Here is a 22,928-nt window from a genome sequence, read left to right as displayed (position 1 = left end):
TTAGCTTAGCAGGGTTTAAAAAGGGGTTAGACGGTTTCCTAAAGGACAAGTCCATAAACTACTACTAAATGGACTTGGGAAAAATCCACAATTCCAGGAATAACATATAGAATGTTTGTATGTTTGGGAAGCTTGCCAGGTGCTGCTGTCGTGGACAGGATGCTGGGCTCGATGGACCCTTGGTCTTTTCCCAGTGTGGCATTACTTATGTACTTATGTAAAATTGAAAGCTTATTTTGGAGAAGAGGATCAAGAAACACAGCAAGCTGAAATTGTGCCATCATTCTCCAGGAAGTACCACATACCATCCACGTGGTCACCCCCAGACCCCCCGGACCCCATAGTGGAAACATTTCAAAGACTAGTATTACAAGACATCGAGGAAATGGAGAAGACACACGTAACTTCGGTGCTCAATTTAACTAGAACCCAAAGACAAGCGCTAAATAACTTACAAGAAGATAAAACGATCATTATACTCAGGGCAGACAAGGGGGTGGCACATTTATACAAAATATGAATGATTACAGGGAGGAGGCATATCGCCAACTGGGAGACACCAATTTTTACCAGTGATTACATCAAGATCCGACTACCCAATACCAACGGGAAATAGAACAGATGTTACAGACAGCCAATAATGAAGGAGTGGTTTCTATCAAAGAGTACCCTTACACATGGTTTACCCCAAAACACCAATAATAAGATTTGTTCCAAAAATACACAAATCTTTGAACACACCCCTGGGGAGACCCATAGTAGCCAGTAGAGGGTCTCTAAATTAACCCTTATCCCAATTTTTAGATTTCCATCTACAACCAAAAGTATCAACTATCCCATCTTACGTCAGAGATTCTACACATCCTATCACGATTTTGGAGGATCTTGCCAGCATGAACACACCAATCATCATGGTCACTATGGACGTGAGGTCACTATACACCATGATACCTCAAACACATGCATTAAAGATCATTAGTTACCACCTGGAAAATGGGGATCTGTCAAGAGGGAAGATATCATTGCTTAATGCGATGGCACATCAAGTCATATTAAAGAACCATTTTCTGTTTGAAGATCAACACTTCCTACAAATATGTGGAGTAGCTATGGGGGCGAAAGTAACCCCGACTGTAGCCTGCCTGTACATGGCCAAATTTGAGGAGACATTCGTATATCCAACTGAATTCTTCCAACATGTACTCTTAAGGAAGAGGTTCATTGATGATGTGTTTTTTATTTGGTCTGGAATGACAAACTGCAAGAATTTTTCAATATCTTAATAATAGTGACCCGAACATTACATTCGAAACCCTGACCTCACCTGATACTGTCAATGTTTTGGACATTAACATCAAGATACATGATGGTAAATTTCACATGGAAATTGTCCGAAAGCCTACTGACAGCAATTCAGTTTTACATTTCAGTAGCTTTCATGCAAGATCGCAAAAAAACGGGGATCCCCACGGGACAATTCTTACGAATAAGGAGGTTATGCCAGAATGAACAAACATTCGAAAAACACGCAGCGGACCTATATCAGAGACCAAGAAGGAGGGGATACCCAGAGAAGACACTGAAAATAGCAAGAAAGAGAGCTAGAAACGCACACTGTCAATGGCTGTTACAATCTCATTCTCATCAATGTAACTCACAGAGACATATGGTGTGTATCTTACCCTTCTCAAGTTGGACTAGCCACTTAAAAAAAAATCATTAAACGACATTGGCCGCAGATGAAACTGCATAACATCTCCTCAGACCTCTGCTTTGCTTATAAAAGATCGAAGAATTTAGGTGAACTGTTCAATAAAATGAAGAAGAACGATGATGTACCAGCTAGAGGGGAACATGGCAAATGCCACCGATGCATATACTGCTGGTATGCGTGGTGTACGTCTGAGGTCATACACCCGGTCACGGGTAAAAGATATACACTTAGAAACATCACTGATTGCTAATCCAGAAGAGTAGTATATGGCATTCAGTGTCCATGTACAAAATGGTACATAGGACAAACAAAGAGGCGGATCAAGGATCGAATTGCAGAACACCTGAGCAATTTGAGAAAGCAGAAGAAGGATGCACCATTAGTCACCCACTGGGCGGAAGCAGGACACCAAGAAAATGATCTTCTATGCATAATATTACAGAAACTATCAGATGATTTTTCAGGAGATGTAGTATCTAGACTGCTCCAAATGGAGCAAAGACTGATTTACCAGTGGAAAACAGTGGAACCACGGGGCTTTTGAATAAAGAGATCAATTGGGGGGTTTAAACACACGACCCCCCTGACTAGCATTTAAAAGGCTAGGAGACACAGAAGAAGCAACACCACGCATGCGCCAGCGTTTTTGTCGGTTGGAGGTTTGAGTCTGCACAGCTCCCACGGTAGGTTAGCCATAAGACTTTTCTATAGATTTACAATGATAAGGTTCTTAAAATTGTGACACAAGTGAGTAGTAATAGGAGATACGTGTGATAGTCCAGAGAGAAATTGATCTTTATGTTTACATTTGTCGCAGCATTCCGTTCCCCTGAGGACGCCAAGATGCGAAACATGCCAGCATGTAGGGAACAGGAAGGATAAAGGAAGATTGTACAGGAGCTGCAGAGTTCGTAGATCTGCAAATTTTACAAGCTGCAACTAAAGCAGCTGAATTGGAGTGGGGACTCCGAACGAGCCAATCCAGTGAGCCGTTGGCACAAGGGTTCACCTCCTACTGAGATAAGTGACATAAATTATATCTGGTTGACATCTACAACAGAAAGAGAATGTTTAACTATAAAACAAATATTTAGAGAGGGAGGCGGGGAGGAGTGCGATGATGTCACAACGGGAATAACCACAGGCTATCACTGTGAGCAGGCCCAGCCGGTTTCCCTTATCACTGAGCACAATAGCAAATATAAAAAAAGAAAAATGAGCACTATTAGATTACTGAGAATATATAGGTTTTTCAAGTAATATTGAGTAATATGAATAAAAACCGAACACAGTATTGTACCCCAGCAGCGATTAACTATTAAATTTTAACTGCCAGACCCTTGACCATTCTTCTAACATTCGGAGATCCTTCTCATCATTTCTACTCCCTCCAGGGTATCCACTCTATTGGCTATTTTTGTGTCATCCGCAAAAAGGCACACCTTTCCTTCCAATCCTTCAGCAATATCTCCCACAAATATATTAAACAGAATAGGCCCTAGCACTGATTCCTGAGGAACTCTACTGCTCACCTTTCTTTCCTCTGAGCGGATTCCATTTACCACCAGTCAGTCAACCAGTTTCTTATCCAGTGTGAGCTGGTCACCCATCCAGACTCCAGCCAGGACTGACCCTGCTTAGCTTGCACATACACACTCTCATACACACACTCTCTCAGTCACTCACTCTCACACACTCTCTCTCTCGCTCTCTCACTCTCTCACATTCTCTCTCACTCTCACACACTCTCAAACACACTCTCTCTCTCTGTCGGTAACTCACAGGATTCTGTCTCAAACACTGGGGAGCTTTCTGCCTCCTCTTCTCCCTTCACAAAATGCTCATCAACACCAGGCTTCTTGTAATTAAGGGTTTTATTAATGTCTTTAACATAAACATTTCTTCAAGTCAAACATAACAAAAAGGCACTTTACTCAGAGCCTGCTACTTAAACCCTTCTCAAACTTAAGACTGTTCCTCAAACTCAAACAGTCAAACACAAGCATCTACTTTCCTTCTCCAGCTGTCACCTTTTCCAGAGAGAGCTTCCCCAGTGTTTCCATCTACTACCTACAGCTTTCCACCTCTCTCTTAATAAAGCTGCCTGCAACCCTCTCACACCTGATTCAATTTCCCAATCAACTGCTGGCTTCTCACTCTCCTGCCTAGAGTCCTCCCCCTGACTCGGATTCCCTTGCTGCTGCAGTGCATTCTGGACCTTGTAGTTCCCTACCTCTTCACATACCCCCCTGGCCAAACAATTGCTAGTCCGTTTAATTTTTATTCCTTTCTTCAACGGGCTAGCAATCCGAGACCCAACCTCTGCTGGATGTACCCCCTTCTTTGCCTGATGTTCTCCCAGGTTTCTTTCTCTTAGCAGCCCCTCTTCCTGAACATCTACCAGCCCCGCTTTCCCTCTTACACAGCAGGGAAATGCGGGCCAATCTCTGCCCAGAATTAACTCGTGTGGCAGTCTAGGTAATACAGCCACCCACACCCAGTGTATACCTAAGGGCCCTTTTATCTGAACCTTCTGTAGGTGATATGTGGTGGAAGCGCCGTGAATACACTGAATACTAACCTTCCAGCCCCTATTATTATCTCTCCATCTCCCTTTTTTCTTTATTCTCTCCCACAGGGACCGAGAAAGCATAGTCTGGTCCGCTCCTGAATCTAACAGTGCATTAACCCTGACACCCAGTACTTCCACTGTTCGCTGCCATGGCTTCACACCTGGCCCCTGGGAGTAGGAGGTGAGCCCCAACCTTACAAAACAATCCTTCTTGAAGTGTCCCTTTCTTCCACATCTATAACACATTCTCTCCTCCTTCACCCCCTGTCTGGCCTCTGTTCCCTTGGTCCCCTTTTCCTGGGAAGCCTTCTCAAACATGTTCTTGGACTGGGAGGCATACCCCCCTTGTCTTCCTAAACATTGTGACTCAAGGTAACATTCCATACATTTAATAGCTGCTTCTAAAGTTTCACAACCTCTCTAAACCAAGTCAGTTCTTACTGTTGCAGGCAGAGCCTCTAGAAATTGCTCTAATACCAGCTCTTGTAAGATCTGCCTTACTGACCTCTTATCCGGGTCTAACCACTTTGTGGCAAGTACATAAGTACATAAGTACATAAGTAGTGCCATACTGGGAAAGACCAAAGGTCCATCTAGCCCAGCATCCTGTCACCGACAGTGGCCAATCCAGGTCAAGGGCACCTGGCACGCTCCCTAAACGTAAAAACATTCCAGACAAGTTATACCTAAAAATGCGGAATTTTTCTAAGTCCATTTAATAGCGGTCTATGGACTTGTCCTTTAGGAATCTATCTAACCCCTTTTTAAACTCCGTCAAGCTAACCGCCCGTACTACGTTCTCCGGCAACGAATTCCAGAGTCTAATTACACGTTGGGTGAAGAAAAATTTTCTCCGATTCGTTTTAAATTTACCACACTGTAGCTTCAACTCATGCCCTCTAGTCCTAGTATTTTTGGATAGCGTGAACAGTCGCTTCACATCCACCCGATCCATTCCACTCATTATTTTATACACTTCTATCATATCTCCCCTCAGCCGTCTCTTCTCCAAGCTGAAAAGCCCTAGCCTTCTCAGCCTCTCTTCATAGGAAAGTCGTCCCATCCCCACTATCATTTTCGTCGCCCTTCGCTGTACCTTTTCCAATTCTACTATATCTTTTTTGAGATACGGAGACCAGTATTGAACACAATACTCCAGGTGCGGCCGCACCATGGAGCGATACAACGGCATTATAACATCCGCACACCTGGACTCCATACCCTTCCTAATAACACCCAACATTCTATTCGCTTTCCTAGCCGCAGCAGCACACTGAGCAGAAGGTTTCAGCGTATCATCGACGACGACACCCAGATCCCTTTCTTGATCCGTAACTCCTAACGTGGAACCTTGCAAGACGTAGCTATAATTCGGGTTCCTCTTACCCACATGCATCACTTTGCACTTGTCAACATTGAACTTCATCTGCCACTTGCACGCCCATTCTCCCAGTCTCGCAAGGTCCTCCTGTAATCGTTCACATTCCTCCTGCGAGTTGACGACCCTGAATAATTTTGTGTCATCGGCGAATTTAATTACCTCACTAGTTATTCCCATCTCTAGGTCATTTATAAATACATTAAAAAGCAACGGACCCAGCACAGACCCCTGCGGGACCCCACTAACTACCCTCCTCCACTGAGAATACTGGCCACGCAATCCTACTCTCTGCTTCCTATCTTTCAACCAGTTCTTAATCCATAATAGTACCCTACCTCCGATTCCATGACTCTGCAATTTCTTCAGGAGTCTTTCGTGCGGCACTTTGTCAAACGCCTTCTGAAAATCCAGATATACAATATCAACCGGCTCCCCATTGTCCACATGTTTGCTTACCCCCTCAAAAAAATGCATTAGATTGGTGAGGCAAGACTTCCCTTCACTAAATCCGTGCTGACTTTGTCTCATCAGTCCATTAGTTTCTGCGCCAGAGCTCTCGGGGTCTGGCCCTCCGTCCACCTCCAACTCCAGAAGCAACGACGGTACGCCTGCTCACTGATCCCATACCTGTCCAAGATGGCTCTTTTAAGGCAGCCATAGTCAGTTACCTCAGCTGGAGTCTAACCCTGAAACGCTGCCAAGGCCTCTCCAGCCAATGCTGGAGCCAGTCGAATGGCCCACTGCTCCTGAGGCCATTGTGCTGCCACGGCCACCCGCTCAAAGGTTCCCAGATAGTCCTCGATGTCATCCCCTGGGGCCAATTTTCCCCAGGGCAGCCAATTCACCTGGCAAGGCTCTCCATACTCTCGTGCTCCTCCGGCCTGCATCCTGTCCTGTAACAGGTCTAGCAGAGGTTGCTGCTGGGCTCGTGACGCCGCCAGGGATTCCTCCAGAAACTTATGGGCCATCTCTTGTTGTTTCTGGAACTGGTGTGCCATAAACGCCATCAGGTCCTTCGGATCCATGCCTCCGGTCGTATGCCTCCACCTGCAAAAACACAACACACAGGACCCAAGTGCCGCTCCTCAGAGTAGATATCCTGTCTAGAGCCCGGGACTTCTCCACCTTTCTCACAATCCTCCCCCAATTCAGTGCCTGCTTACCGGACACCAGTGGGGTACTCGCATCTGCTGGCGGGACTTCGATGGATCCCACCACTGCCACCACTTTGTGAGCTGGTCACCCTTCCAGACTCCAGCCAGGGCTGACGCTGCTTAGCTTCCTCCACACACACACACACACGGTCACTGCTGGGCTCTAGCCTTCTCGGTAACTCACAGGATCCTATCTCAAACACTGGCTTTCTGCCTCCTCTTCTCCCTTCACAAAACGCTCATCAACACCAGGCTTCTTGTAATTAAGGGTTTTATTAATGTCTTTAACATAAACATTTCTTCAAGTCAAACATAACAAAAAGGCACTTTACTCAGAGCCTGCTACTTAAACCCTTCTCAAACTTAAGACAGTTCCTGAAACTCAAACAAACACAAGCATCTACTTTCCTTCTCCAGCTGTCACCTTTTCCAGAGAGAGCTTCCCCAGTGTTTCCATCTACTACCTATGGCTTTCCACCCCTCTCTTAATAAAGCTGCCTGCAACCCTCTCACACCTAGTTCAATTTCCCAATCAACTGCTGGCTTCTCACTCTCCTGCCTAGAGTCCTCCCCCTGACTCGGATTCCCTTGCTGCTGCAGTGCATTCTGGACCTTGTAGTTCCCTACCTCTTCACACCAGTTCACCACTTTCGGTCCTAAGTTCAACCCTTCCAGCTTATTCATGAGTCTTCTGTGGAGGACCATGTTAAAGACTTTGCTGAAGTCCAAATAGATTACATCTAGCGCACGTCCTTCATCCAGTTCTTTCGTCACCCAGTCAAAGAAGTCAATAAGATTCATTTGGCAGGATTTTCCTTTGACAACAGCCTTGGGTCCTGTAACCTGTTAGCTTCTAGAAAGTTAACTATTCTTTCAGCAGCGACTACATTATTTTTCCTACCACCGATGTGAGACTTACCGGTCTGTAATTTCCCACTTCTTCCCTGTCTCCACTTTTGTGAAGAGGGACCACATCCGCTCATCTCCAATCCCACGGAACCTTTTCCGTCTGTAAAGATCTATTAAATACATCTTTAAGATGTCCCACCAGGACCTCTCTGAGCTCATTCAGTATCCTGGGATGTATCCCATCCGACCCCATAGCTTTGTCCACCTTCAGATTCTCCAGCTGTTTATAAACTCTTTCTTCCATAAACGGCGCAGTATCCACTCCATTACCAGACGCTCCCTCGGCAGCCAACCGCGGTCCTTCTCCACGATTTTCCTCCGTGAACACCGAAGAGAAATAATTGTTTAGCACATTTGCTTTATCTTCATCACTCTGCACATAGCCATTCTCATTATCTTTTGGTCTCGCAATTCCATTCCTATGTCTTCTCCTTTCTCCAATATATCTGAAAAAGGTCTTGCCACCTCTCTTTACAATTTTAGCCATTTTTTCTTCTGCTCGCTCTTTCGCAAGCCCTATTTCCCTATTCACTTCTTTGAGTTTAATCTGATAATCTTTTCCATGATCCTCTCATTGCGTTCTTTTGTATTTCTCAAAAAAGATATAGCAGAATTAGAAAAGGTTCAAAGAAGAGCGACCAAAATGATAGAGAAGTGGAACTCCTCCCATATGAGGAAAGGCTGAAGAGGTTAGGGCTTGGAAAAGAGATGGCTGAGGGGGGATATGATTGAGGTGTACAAAATCCTGAATGGTGTAGAATGAGTAGAAGTGAATCAATTTTTTACTCTTTCAAAAAGTACAAAGACTAGGGGACACTCAAGGAAGTTACATGGAAATACTTTTAAAACAAATAGGAGGAAATATATTTTTTTCACGAATAGTTAAGCTCTGGAACTTATTGCCAGAGGATGTAGTAACAGCAGTTAGCATATCTGGGTTTAAAAAAAGGTTTAGACAAGTTTCTAGAGGATAAGTCTATAGTCTGCTATTGAGACAAACATGGGGAAAGCCACTGCTTGCCCTGTGATTGGTATCATGGAATGTTGCTACTATTTGAGTTTCTGCTGGGTGTGTGTGTCTGTAGGGGGAGGCAGAGAGAGGGACAGGCTATCTTTATATGTGGAGGTCAGAGAGGGGTATGATGGCTGTGAGTGTGTGGGCTAGAAAGAGATGGCAGAGTGCATGGTGGGGGGGGGGACAAGAGAGAGGGATAAGCTGGCTGTTTTGTATGTTGGGGAAGGGTCAGAACAAGGCAGTGGCAGTTGTGTGAGAGGGTGCTGGGAGGTGGACAGGCTGGTAGTGTTCATTGGGGGGGGGAGAGTTGGCTGTATATGTGTGTGGAAGAGGGAAGAAAGACATTCTGGCTGTAAATATGTGTTTGCGGCAGAAGAAGGTGATAATGTGCATTTGGGAAACAGGCGGGGGGGGGGGCTGTGTACATTGGGGAGGGGAAGAGAGAGGGACAGACTGGGGGGGGGGGGGCAGAGGGAGGACATTTCACCTGTAGGTAAAGGGGGAGGTCAGAATGAGGTGGTAGTAAGCATAGCGAGGGGGGGCAAAAGAGAGGGTTGGGGTAGCCATGTTGTATTGAGGGTGAGGGGGACTATAGATAGTAGATGACGGCAGAAAAAGACCTGAACGGTCCATCCAGTCTGCCCAACAAGATAACTCATATTTGCTGCTTTTTGTGTATACCCTACTTTGATTTGTACCTGTGCTCTTCAGGGCACAGACTGTATGAGCACTATCCCCGCCTCCCAACCACCTGCCCCTCCCCCCGGCTCTGGCACAGACCGTATAAGTCTGCCCAGCACTATCCTCACCTCCCAACCATCAGCCCTGCCTCCCAACCACCGGCTCTGGCACAGACCGTACAAGTCTGTCCAGCACTATCCCCGCCTCCCAACCACCAGTCCCGCTGCCCACCACCGGCTCTGGCACAGACCGTACAAGTCTGTCCAGCACTATCCCTGCCTCCCAACCACCAGCCCCGCCTCCCGATCTTGACTAAGCTCCTGAGGATCCATTCCTTCGGCACAGGATTCCTTTATGCTTATCCCACGCATGTTTGAATTCCGTTACCGTTTTCATTTCCACCACCTCCCGCGGGAGGGCATTCCAAGCATCCACTACTCTCTCCGTGAAAAAATACTTCCTGACATTTTTCTTGAGTCTGCCCCCCTTCAATCTCATTTCATGTCCTCTCGTTCTACCACCTTCCCATCTCCGGAAAAGGTTCGTTTGCGGATTAATACCTTTCAAATATTTGAACGTCTGTATCATATCACCCCTGTTTCTCCTTTCCTCCAGAGTATACATGTTTAGTTCAGCAAGTCTCTCCTCATACGACTTGTAACGCAAATCCCATACCATTCTCGTAGCTTTTCTTTGCACCGCTTCAATTCTTTTTACATCCTTAACAAGATAGGGCCTCCAAAACTGAACACAATACTCCAGGTGGGGCCTCACCAACGACTTATACAGGGGCATCAACACCCCCTTTCTTCTGCTGGTCACACCTCTCTCTATACAGCCTAACAACCTTCTAGCTACGGCCACCGCCTTGTCACACTGTTTCGTCACCTTTAAATCCTCAGATACTATCACCCCAAGATCCCTTTCTCCGCCCGTACCTATCAGACTCTCCCCGCCTAACACATACGTCTCCCGTGGATTTCTATTCCCTAAGTGCATCACTTTGCATTTCTTCGCATTGAATTTTAATTGCCAAACCTTAGACCATTCTTCTAGCTTCCTCAGATCCTTTTTCATGTTTTCCACTCCCTCTGTGGTGTCCACTCTGTTACAGATCTTAGTATCATCCGCAAATAGGCAAACTTTACCTTCTAACCCTTCGGCAATGTCACTCACAAATATATTGAACAGAATCGGCCCCAGCACCGGTCCCTGAGGCACTCCACTTCTCACCTTTCCTTCCTCCGAGCGAATTCCATTCACCACCACCCTCTGGCGTCTGTCTGTCAACCAGTTCCTAATTCAGTTCACCACTTCAGGTCCTATCTTCAGCCCCTCCAGTTTATTTAAGAGCCTCCTGTGGGGAACCGTGTCAAAAGCTTTGCTGAAATCTAAGTAGATTACGTCCATAGCTCGTCCCTGATTCAATTCTCCTGTCACCCAATCAAAGAACTCAATGAGATTCGTTTGGCACGATTTCCCTTTGTGGACGGGATGGCTGGATATTCATATAGAGATGGGGACAGAAGGAGATGGTAGTATGCATTGGTTGAGGGTATCAGATAGATGGAGAAGCTGGCCGTGTGCGTTGAGGGGACAGAGGTAAGTGACAGGCTTCCTGTATGTGTGTAGGGTGGGACAGAGATGGATATTCTGGCTGTAAGTGTGTAAATGTGTGGGGCAGGAAGAGGTGGCAGTGTGTATTGGGAGAGGGTAAGAGAAAGGGACAGTCTGGCCATGTGAATTTATGGGGGGGCAATACAGAGGGATGGGCTTGGCTGTATGTGTGGGTGGGTGGGTGTGAGGAGGGAGCAGAAAGAGGTGTCAGTGTGCTTTGGGTAAGAGGAGACATATAGATGGACAGGTTGGCTTTATTGGGAGAGGGGAACAAGCTGGACGTGCTCTGGGGGAACAGAGAGGAATGGTTTTACTCCTTTATGTAATAAATCCTGCCATGATCTCTGTACTCTTCTCCTGTATATGTAGCTTTTAAATATTGTACATTTTAATTTAAAGTATGTTTTCTGGCACTTCACAATTATGTGGCCAGTAGCCAATGAATAGCAAATATGGCACCTTTGTGAAATTTGGTTTGGTGAGCCATGAGGATCAGGTGAGCTTGACAGTATGTCCCAAAATAAAAAAAAAAAGGTTGAGAACCACTATTTTAGAGCACTGTATTTTTGTACATAGGGTCTTGTTTTGCAAGTTAGTTCTGGGATGGTAGATTTGTTCTAGGTCCTGGCTGACTTTTCTTTAGAGTTGTATTACTTCATGTTATGTTCCTCACCTGGTTCCAGGCCTGCGCGGCTGATTCGCCGGCAAGGCGCAGTCCGGCAGAGATAGCCGACTATTTTGGATGTGGTTTCTCCAGGATGGGTCTGTTTCTGTTTCCTATTTCTGGCAGCCGTCATCTTGGTTGGATCAAGGACAGCAGCCATCTTGGCTAGCTCAGGAGGGGGCAGCCATCTTGTATACGAGAACAGGAAGGAAGCCCATATTTGGGTGTTTTGCTACTCTGCTGATGGGGGCAGCCATCTTGGATCAGCTGCACATGTTTGAGACTGATTCCTACACTATTTAAAGCTCTGCCTCCAGTCCTTTGTTGCTTTGGCCTCAATTGTGTTTGAGGTCCACGCCGGTGCTCCTTGCTTTCAGTTCCAGTGTTCTGTGTCTGTTTGCCTGCCTGTCTGGTCAGTGATCGTGCAACCCTGCCGGTTCCAGAAGTCCTGGTGGCTGCCCGAACCTGGGGGCTCAACTCCCAGGGAACGGCAGTCGCTCCGCAGGTGAAGCTAGGGGTTGTCTGGCTGCCTGACTGAGTGCAGTGTCACTCCATCCTAGCCGTGCTCAGTCGGGGCACAAGGGCTCACATTTCTCCAGTCATAACACTTCACAATATGCCAGGTACTGAGAAGTTTGTTTTGATGTTAGTAAGATTACACTAGAATCAGAAATGTTTCTGTATCCTGAGTTTTATGGGGAAATTTTCGCTCTGCACCATTGCTGGGGGAGGGCCAGAGGGTTTTGTGGATGCAGAACTTGTTGGGCATTAATATCATATGGGAGAAGCATATGTGTGCTGCTGGGGGACTGTGGCTCAATGGGGACTGAAAAGTATAACCTTTTGTACTTTCTCCACTTTCTAGCCCTCAATGTGCCCTTCAGGTGCTCAGTCCTGTCCTGCTGCCTTAGCTTAAGTTATTATTCTTGCTTTTGTGAGGTTGGGAGGTGCTATGTTGATGTTGTTGAGCCCTTCTTGTTGTTTGGCACATTTACTGAATCCCCTATTATAAATGTCACTGCACGCCACTGGAAATGAACTTTGCAAGGGACACTGAACTGACAGAGAGAGTCAACGAGTATCCTGGGGGCAGTAGTGCTTCAAAGGGATAGAAATGGGAAGGGAGGCTGCTGCATACTGAGGAAACAAACTCATACATTGCTTATAAATTTCACTCAGACATCTAATCTCAGTAACTGGGACGGTCGACCACTGGCAACTCTGATTTGTTATGGAGAATCAAAATGACCTGCTTATCTTCCTTGTTGACAGCCCAGTACATCTAGGTCTCTCTATTCAGAGCATGTACTTGCACAGCCATATGCTCACTTGCAACTTAATGCTACTATTGTACCCAAACCTAAGCCCCAGAATTTTCTCCATGCTACTTCTGGAGAGGTGTAGGGGGACAGCCATGAACAAAGCTGTCCTCTCCCCTTTTAAGGATTCCCTGCAAGGGAATCCGTGGGACCGTTAGATAACGAAGGAGCAACAGGAGCGCTCAGGGAGGACAAGGCCATAGCAGAGAAACAGAATGAATTCTTTACTTCTGTTTTTACGGAAGAAGATGTAAGAGATCTGCTTGTATCAGAAATGGTTTTCAAGGGTGATGATGTAGAGGAATTGAAATAAATCTCGTTGAACCTGGAAGATGTACTGAATCAAATTGACAAATTAAAGAGTAGTAAATCACCTGGACCGGATGGCATATATCCAAGGGTACTCAGAGAACTCAAGCATGAAATTGCTGATCTGCTGTTAGTAATATGTAACCTATCATTAAAATTGTCCATAGTACCTGAGGGTGGCCAATGTGACGTCGATTTTTTAAAAGGGTTCTAGGGGTGATCCGGAAAATTATAGACCAGTAAGCCAGATGTCGGTGCCAGGCAAAATAGTGGAAACCATTATAAAGAATAAAATTATAGAACACTTAGACAAACATGGTTTAATTTATTTATTTATTTATTTATTATATTTGTGTCCCGCACTTTCCCACTAAAAGCAGGCTCAATGCGGCTTACATAGTAATAGGTAACACAGAATTTTGTTATGTAATGTAGGAAATTAAGTATAACATAATAGAAGGGTGGATGGGTAGTAATAGGATGGGTAGGTAGGTAGAGACAGGTGATAGAGAGAGGAGGGTAAGGTGGGAGATAGATTCTGGGTCAATGTCGTTTTCTCTTCAGTATATGTAAGGTAGATGGGTTCATGAGATTCTTTTGGGTCTTTTGGGTAGGCTTGTTTGAATAGATGGGCTTTTAGTGCTTTTCTGAATGGTAGGTGGTCATGGATTGCTCGGATAGGTCTAGGGAGAGCGTTCCATAGACGGCTGCCCAGGAAGGAGAAATTGGATCCATAATAAGTTTTGTACTAGAGGGGGGGCGGAGCAAGATGGCGGCGCCAACAACTGCTCGCGCTGGCGACTTCTCCATCGCTGCTTGAGTTTATTTGATTCCTCTTGGTTCTTCTTAAAACTTACCTTAAAAACTTTTCTTTGACGTAATGCCCCATACTAAGAGGAAGGGAACCGTTAGGGCGGCAGCCCAGACGTCCCTGACATCAACGCCCAACCAGCAGACTTTGGAGCGGTTCCTAATGCGGCAATCCACTTCTTTGACGCCGGGTGGTCCCGCTGATCTATCGGTACGGAGAGACGCCGAGATCCTGGGAATAGACACTTCATTGTCTCCCCCGACGCAGCTTCCACCTTTACAGCCGACAATACAAGACTTGGAAGGTGATACTCTGACTTCGGAAAGCGGAGAAGGAACCTCGCTACTGGGCCAGCAAGTCGAAATATCTGCCGGCACTCCCTCAACAACGGAGCCGAAGGGCAATGCAACCCTGCGAGAGAGGCTAGTAACAACAAGCGTCCCACCTGTGAAGGTTACGCTGGAGGCGATTTGGGAAGTCCTCCAGCGTCTGGACAATACTATGAAGACTTCAACAGGCAAGATTGACAAACTCTCTGAAAATGTTCAAAATTTAAACGTTGCATTTACAGATATGAAAAATGAAATGAATGAAAAGATAAACCTTTTAAATATGGATTCTATTAAGATGAAGGAAATTACCTCAAAATTAATACAGGACAATACACAGATACATCATAGACTTGAATATTTTGAAAATTACAACCGGAGATTAAATCTCCGACTGTTAAATTTTCCCCGAACACCAGTGTATTCGCCTTTAGAAATATTTAAAAGGTATTTAATTTAAAATTTAAAATTTGCCTCAACTGATATACCACCTTTGAACAAAATTTACTATCTCCCAACAAAAACAAAAACAAATGGAGATTTGCAAGACTCTTCGAACCTACAAAGAGATCTTAATGTTTCAGAACTGTTGGAAACTTCTTTAACTTCTATAACAGATAGACAAACATTATTGGTATCGTTTGTATTCCAACAAGACCTAGATCTTGTGAGAAAAATGGCCTTAAGAAATCTACAGACTCCTTTTTATGGAAGCAAGATCTGGGTTTTCCCAGACGTTACTAAATTGACACAGACCAGAAGAAAAGAATTTATAGCATTGCGACCAGCTACTTTGGCTTTGGGAGCTACCTTTAATTTGAATTATCCATGTAAATGCAACATCAAATATTTGGGTGTTAAATATCTTTTCTTTAATCCAGTTCACTTAAAACTATTTATTGATCAGAAAAGTTGTCATGAAATTGTTTGGAGAAGTCTAGTATTGATCCAGGGATAAGACGGAGAACTATATAGTGGATTAACCGTTAAGCCTTTCTTTGTTGTTTTTTCTTTTCTTTTGTATTACGAATCTCTCCTAAATATAATTAACCGACCCTCCTCTTTTTGGTGGTCTAAGACAAGATATATAATTTTTCTTTTTTTTTTATTATAATATTCAAGAATATATTCTTGTACAAAAACTTTCTTTCTGATTTGCCTACTCAAGTTTTTGATGCTTGTAATGTGATTAAAATTCATAAATAAAAGAATAAAAAAAAAAAAAGTTTTGTACTTGAGACCCTTACAGCTGGGGTAGTGAGGGTTGAGGTACTTTCGTGAGGATACAGAGTCAGCATGGGTTCAGCTGAGGGAAGTCTTGCCTCACCAATTTGCTTCATTTCATTGAAGGCATGAATAAACATGTGGAGAAGGGTGAGCCGGTTGATGTAGTGTATCTAGATTTTCAGAAAGCTTTTGATAAAGTTCCTCATGAGAGACTCCTGAGAAAATTAAAGAGTCATGGGATAGGAGGCAAGGTTCTGGTGTGGCTTAGGAATTGGTTATTGGACAGAAAACAGATGGTAGGGTTAAATGGTCATTTCTCTCAATGGAGGAGAGTGGAGTGCCGCAGGGATCTGTACTAGGACTGGTACTATTTAACATATTTATAACTGATATGAAAATCGGAACGACTAGTGAGGTGATCAGATTTGCTAATTTTATTTATTAAGATTTACCGCCTTTTTGAAGGAATTCACTCAAGGCGGTGTACAGTAAGAATAGATCAAACATGAGCAGTAGGCAATTAGAGCAAATGATACAAAACTATTCAAGGTTGTTAAAACACGTGCAGACTGTGAAATATTGCAGGAAGACCTTAAGAAATTGGAAGACTGGGCGTCCAAATGGCAGATGAAATATAATGTGGATAAATGCAAGGTGATGCACATTGGAAAGAATAATCTGAATCACAGTTAACTGATGCTAAGGTCCACCTTGGGGGTCAGCACTCAAGAAAAAGATCTGGGTGTCGTTGTAGATAATACTCTGAAATCTTCTGCTCAGTGTGCGGCGGGAGCCAAGAAAGCAAACAGGATGCTAGGAATTATTAGGAAAGGGTTGGTGAATAAGACTGAAAATATTATAATGCCTTTGTATCGCTCCATGGTTTGCCCGCACCTTGAGAATTGCGCTCAGTTCTGGTCTCCATATCTCAAAGAAGATATAGCGGAATTAGAAAAGGTTCAAAGAAGAGTGACTAAAATGATAAAGGGGATGGAACTCCTCTTGTATGAAGGTTAGGGCTCTTCAGCTTGGAAAAGAGACGGATGAGGGGAGATATGATTGAGGTCTACAAAATCCTGAGCGGTGTAGAAGTAAATCGATTTTTTTACTCATTCCAAAAGTACAAAGACTTTTAACACAAAATATTTTTAACACAAATAGGAAGCAGACATTTTTTCTCTCAACGAATAGTTAAGCTCTGGAACTCTTTGCCGGAGGAGGTGTTAACAGCAGTTAGCATATCTGGGTTTAAAAAGGTGTGGACAAATTCCTTGAGGAAAAGTCCATAGTCTGCTATTGAGACAGACATGGGAAGCAACTGCTTGCTCTGGGATTTGTAGTATGGAGTGTTGCCATGGTTTGGGTGTCTGCCAGGTACTTGTGACCTGGCTTGGCCACTGTTTGGAAAACAGAATACTGGGCTAGTATGGCTACTTGTATGTTCTTAAGTTAGCAATGCAGCAGCTTGCACAAATACAGAGGGATTGGAAAGAATTCCTTGAGCCATGTTTCAATGCATTCCCCACTTGTTTATCATTACATTTCTACTGTTGTGTATCAACAGTTAGTACTGGCTTTCTTAGTGCTAACCTAACACATTTAGGTGCCGATGCAGAAAGCCACGTGGTAGAGTTACATGCTGTTGTATGGGCGCACAACTTCTGCCATGAGTGCATACCATGCCATGCAGAAAGCAAAATATATTCAAATTTTATGCACATAGAACTTGCATACTAATTGGGAAGAGTAAACGGATTCATGCATACCAAGGTTTCACGGTAAGTGCAGCTTCTTGTGTGCATGCCAAAAGAAAAACAGAAGTATCAGCACACATCAGCACCTGTTCTGCCTATTAATATCAGCCTTGCAGAAATTTCTTGCACATAAAATTGTTGAGAGATGGATCTTTATGCACAGAAAAACAGACACTGATGTGTGCTGATACTCATTTTTGTTCCCACTTGTAGATCATTTCTGTTAACTCCCACCAGTCTTTTAAACTTGTAGGCACTTCTTTCTGGTTGTAGAAGCCAAAACTGGCAGTTGAATCTTAAAAACTGATATTAAAACCTCTCTGCTAACCCTTCTACGCTGCCCTGGACCTGGTAAAAAAACTTTTCATGATGTTAGCGTATCAAAAGCCGCTGTTTCCTTCTTTGCATTGCCATGGAATACTTGATAGCCTCATTACCATATATTTTAATGCAATGTGCAGCCATGTGTTCTCTACAAGTTGACATTACGCTCTCAACCCCTCTTTGCATTGCTTGGCCATTAACATGCACATACAATCCTTGTTAACCCCAAAATTACTCTCATAGTAGCTTTCTGCATCAGCCCCTCAATCTTAGTTTTACTGTACATTTATCCAAAGTGAGATGCAATAGGAACAGCTTTTGTAAGCATTCACTTGAATTCATTAGAACTATTAAACATCATTCAAGGATTGTCTGTATAAAAATATGGTTTCCCCATCCTTTTTCAAATAATGCTATTTTTTTTCTTTTGGATTTTGCAGATCATTCACGGGAAAACTTGGAGCTATTAGTTGGTCCAAACAAAATTAAGCAAGTGACATGGACTGTTTATTGATATTACCCTAGAATCACCATTAGGACAATGATGTTCCAGTTCCGGAGAATTGATTTTCATGTCTGACACTTGGCAAGAACATCTACCAGTCAAGAGGGCTTAGTTCTTTACTCGCACTAGGTTTTCAGAAGAAATATTCTGCTGCTTTGTTTATTCTGATGTTTCACTTGAATGACTATGGGCTCCTTTTACTAAGCTACGGTAAGCGCTATTGCATGCTTACCACAGCTTAAAAGGGCTTACCATGGAATGCACTTAGGCATCCTGCAATAAAAGCCCAATGTGCACACACAAACCATGGCCTAAAAACTTTTTCTTTATTTTTCTTGGAGGGGACTTGTCTGGGGGTGAAGAGTGGGCATGACAGCACAAATCAGTTAGTGCAGCCACATTACCTACAATATAAGTGGCGGTAAGAGCTCACATACTAATTTTTGGTAGTGGTCGCGCTAATGTTCAAGGCCATTAATTTGGAAAATGAAAAATTTGTCTGTTTTCCACCTGTAAAAACAACGACCTTAGTGCACAGGAAAAAAATATGCGAAGGTGCACTAAGGACATTTTTTACCGCAGCTTAATAAAAGGATCCCCTGTATAGTTGTTTTTCATGTGCAGTCTTTTACTTAAATTACCAAATATTCTTCTTCAAGTAAATAGTACTAATAATCAGTATTAACTATAAATATGGTCTGTGTTCTTTCCTTACCCATCGACATATATTGTGGATTAATAGAATATTTACTGTGAATGGGCTGTGTTGGCATTAGCACACAGCAGCCGCTAGCGCTGCTTAGTAAACAGGGGGGTTAATGTTACAATTCCCCTGTTACAAACAAAGTGAAAAAATTATGGGGGAAAAAGACCTTATAAATGTTGTGGTGCTCAAATGCATTTAACAACGAAAATCATCATTGGCCAAAAAAAACTCCTGTTTTTCGTTATCACTTTATTGTACTAAATCATTTTCTTCTAATTGGATAGCACAGTTCATATTTCAATTGTAGTTTTCCTTTAGATAAAAAATTCACTCTTCAGGCATATATAATCAAAATATCAAGCACACTTGTACTCTCAACTGAGTGCCGTTTCGCACCAAACATTTTCAAGGGAGAATGTGCCCAATATAATCTAAAAATTTAAAAAACAAACAAACCATAATCTTGTAACAGTGTGTTCATGATGGCTCTCATCCATTCAAACTTTAGCAATATTGTGAAAATTTGACACTAAGAAAAATGCATTGAAATAACAGCACAACACTTAGCTTCCTACCTAATCCATGTGCCATATATGACGTCTGTATTTAACTAAGACGCTTACACACAGCTGATGCATGATGTCATAATATTATGGTATACTATGCAGGACAAAATATCTCATATGTCGACCTGTGATCCATATAGAGCTCTATCACTCTTCACTACTCAGTAAAATGTGATGAACTCTTCAAACTCCATTGATGTAAAACAACATATCTGGTCACAAGAAAGCTGCCCATTCAGTCGCTGTGTTTAAACCTATGCGCTCAATGGCATTCAGTCTGAATATCCAACATTTCTCATACTGCAAAAAATAATGGGATCGATAACCACCCTGGATGTTTTATTTGATATATAATAAAACAGTGGAATTGCTCAAAAGTATGTTTTGTAGCCATGCAATGTGCTACCAAAGGAGCCCCTGCTTTCAAACATGAAACACACAATCTGTGTTCCAGCAAATGTGTGCAGTTTCCATATAGCCTTTCCTACATATAATTTGTTACAAGGGCACTGTAGAACATGTATCATTTATTTCAAAGCACAGTCTGTTGTAGAGTAGATCTGATAACATTTATGTGCAGGATTTACAAATTCTTTACATTTTTTTCATCATATCACAATCTATAGCTTCCACAGTTAAATGTTCCAGTGTACTCCCATCGTTTTCATATTGTTTTGAAGGACCTTGACAATTGAGCAGGACATAGTAATTCCTTCAGATTGCGTCTGCTAGAGAATGCAGTTTGCAGTTGACTATGTTGAAACAGTGAATGTGCTTGAACAACATCCCAGTTTTTCATTATTATCCTAGCCACCTCTTCCCCTCCCCTTACAAATCTTAATACAAATGTTTCTTTATGTTCTTCCTCCACAGTTGCTCTATTTCCATCTAATAATACCAAATCTCTGTCATATTTAGCTCTGGTGTAGGTTCTTTTAATCACCTTTCAAGGATGCCTACGAAATGATAAATCACCTAACTTCTTAGCTTGAATCTTAAAATCTTCTGTAATAGTAGAATTTCTCCTAAATCTCAAAAATTGTCAATATGGTAGACTATCTTTCAAAACCCTATGGTGGCAACTTTTATATTGCAAGAAAGTACTGTGTTCCTATCTGTCCTCTTCTTCAAGACTTTGGTGGCAAAACTATCATTTCGCAAATGTATTTCTACATCCAAAAAATGAATGAGAACTTGACTTGTCATGAGTAAATTGGATAGCTGAATTACAGCCATTCAACCAGGTAATAAAACTGTATAATGACTCTTTATCCCCTTTCCATAACATGAAAACATCATCTATAAAACGCTGCCCCTTCAAGATAAAGTGTTCTTCAAAATCAGTCATAAATAAATTGGCCACTGAAGGGGCAAACATCGCACCGATCACCACTTCTGATGTTTGTAAAAAGACTATATCTTGAAAAAGAAAATAATTTTCCTCAAGTGCTAAAGAGGCTAATTTCACAAAAAAATCTGTGGGAACTTCTGTAGGTTTCAGTCTTCTATCTAACACCCCTTGTATGATCTTCAGAGCTTGATCCAGTAGAATTGAAGTGTACAGAGATGTTATATCTAAAGTCACCAACAAAATCTCTTCAGTTGTTGGAACATTAATAAAGTCAAAAAAATGTTTAGTGTCATGCAAATAAGAAGGTGCTGATGATACCAAAGGGTTCAAAAAGTAATCAACTAAAACCAAAAGTGGTTCTAATACAGACCCTATAGGCTGACCTGGATGTTTTTGATGAGACTTATGGATTTTGGGTAAAGTGTGCAAGACTGATGCTTGGGATTCAAAAATCTAAATTCTCTGTTAAGAAACCTTCTTCTAAATCCCCTTGTGTGACATCTTTAATCCATACTTGCTGTTGGGGGTAGGATCATGAGCCAGTTACTTGTACACTCCAACAGTTCCCAATTGAGATTCCACTTCTTCAGTATAGTCTAACACTGGTCTTGTATTATAATTCCTCCACCCCCACCCCAGTCAGCTCTTTTGATAACAATTTTATCATTCTTTCTCAGTGTTTGTAAAGATTTTCTCTCTTCGGTCAAATTATCAGAAAACTTATGATTCAAATTTGCCAACAGCACCTCTCGCGTGACTACTTCTTAAAATTTTTTTTACTATGGGGTCTAATGGAATAGGAGGCACCCAGACTTATTTGGGATAGACTCTTGAATGATCATAACCTATTTCTTTTTATCAAAATACATCTGTAACTGTAAACAATGAATCTTTGCATGTTAATATTAAACTGGAAGACATCAAAACTTTATGCTGGTACAAATGACAATCCTTTCGACAACAATGAACAATCTGAAGAAGTTAAATCTTGTCCGGAAAGGTTGACTACCACAGATTCATTACTCTTCAAGATTGTGTCTGGGGATAGGTCCTGTTGACACTCCTGTCTTGATTCCTTCGATAACCTCCTCCTCTTCCTCTTCTGAAAGGTCTACCTTCTATTATTGTTCAAGCACATGCACTGTTTCAACATAGTCAATTACAAATTGTGTTCTCTAGGGGACGCAATCTGAAGGAATTACTGTATTCTGCTCAATTGTCAAAACAATATGAAAACGATGGGAGTACACTGGTACGTGGGCATTTTAAATGTGGAAGCTGCAGCACTTGTGATATGATGAAAGAATTTAAATAATTTGTAAATCCTGCAGATAATAAACGTTATCAGGTCTACTCTACAAGAGATTGTGCTTTGAAATATGTGATATATGTTCTAAAGTGCCCTTACAACAAATTATGGGCCCCTTTTAGCAAGCTGTAGCAAATGGGGGGGGGGGACTTATAATACAAGACCGGTTAGACTATATTGAGGAAGTGGAATCTCAATTGGAAACTGTTGGAGTGAACAAGAAACTGGCTCATGATCCGCAGCTGGTAAAATGGTAGTCTTTATTTTCTGCCATTTTGGATGGGGGGAGCCCTTACCGCCACCCATTGAGGTGATGGTAAAGGCTCCCGCGCTAACCCAGAGGTAACCGGGCAGCATGCGGCAATGCCCAGTTTCCTCCAGGTACACCCAAGCTCTACAAAAATAAATATATTTTTGTAGCGCCAAGTATGACGGTGCACTGGGGGTGGGAAGTACTGCTGGGCTGCTGTGGTAGCCCAGCGGTACTTCCTGTTTAGCAAGCGGTAAGCCACTATTGGGCATATCACCACTTTGTAAAAGGGGTCCTATATGTAGGAAAGACTATATGGGAACTGCACACATTTGCTGGAACACAGATTTTGTGTTTCACGATTGAAAGCAGGGGCTCCTTTGGTAGCATATTGCATGGCTACAAAACATACTTTTAGGCAATTCCACTGTTTTATTATAGATCAAAGACAACATCCAGTG

General features: G+C 42.9%; 1 protein-coding gene across 2 annotated transcripts in view; it reads left to right on the top strand.

The window, feature by feature from the left end:
- Positions 1-22,686, top strand: part of AMN1 (antagonist of mitotic exit network 1 homolog) — a 625,623-nt gene extending 602,937 nt beyond the window's left edge. For both annotated transcript variants that reach the window (XM_030215496.1, XM_030215495.1), the window contains one exon: positions 18,221-22,686. In XM_030215496.1, the coding sequence (XP_030071356.1) occupies positions 18,221-18,294 (74 nt within the window). In that variant the 3' untranslated portion in view covers positions 18,295-22,686. The remainder of the gene's footprint in view (positions 1-18,220) is intronic.
- The last annotated feature ends 242 nt before the right edge of the window (positions 22,687-22,928 follow it).

This window comes from Microcaecilia unicolor, chromosome 9 (assembly GCF_901765095.1).
Source record: "Microcaecilia unicolor chromosome 9, aMicUni1.1, whole genome shotgun sequence".
NCBI lineage: Eukaryota > Metazoa > Chordata > Amphibia > Gymnophiona > Siphonopidae > Microcaecilia > Microcaecilia unicolor.
This window is presented reverse-complemented; position numbering and strand designations above follow the sequence as displayed.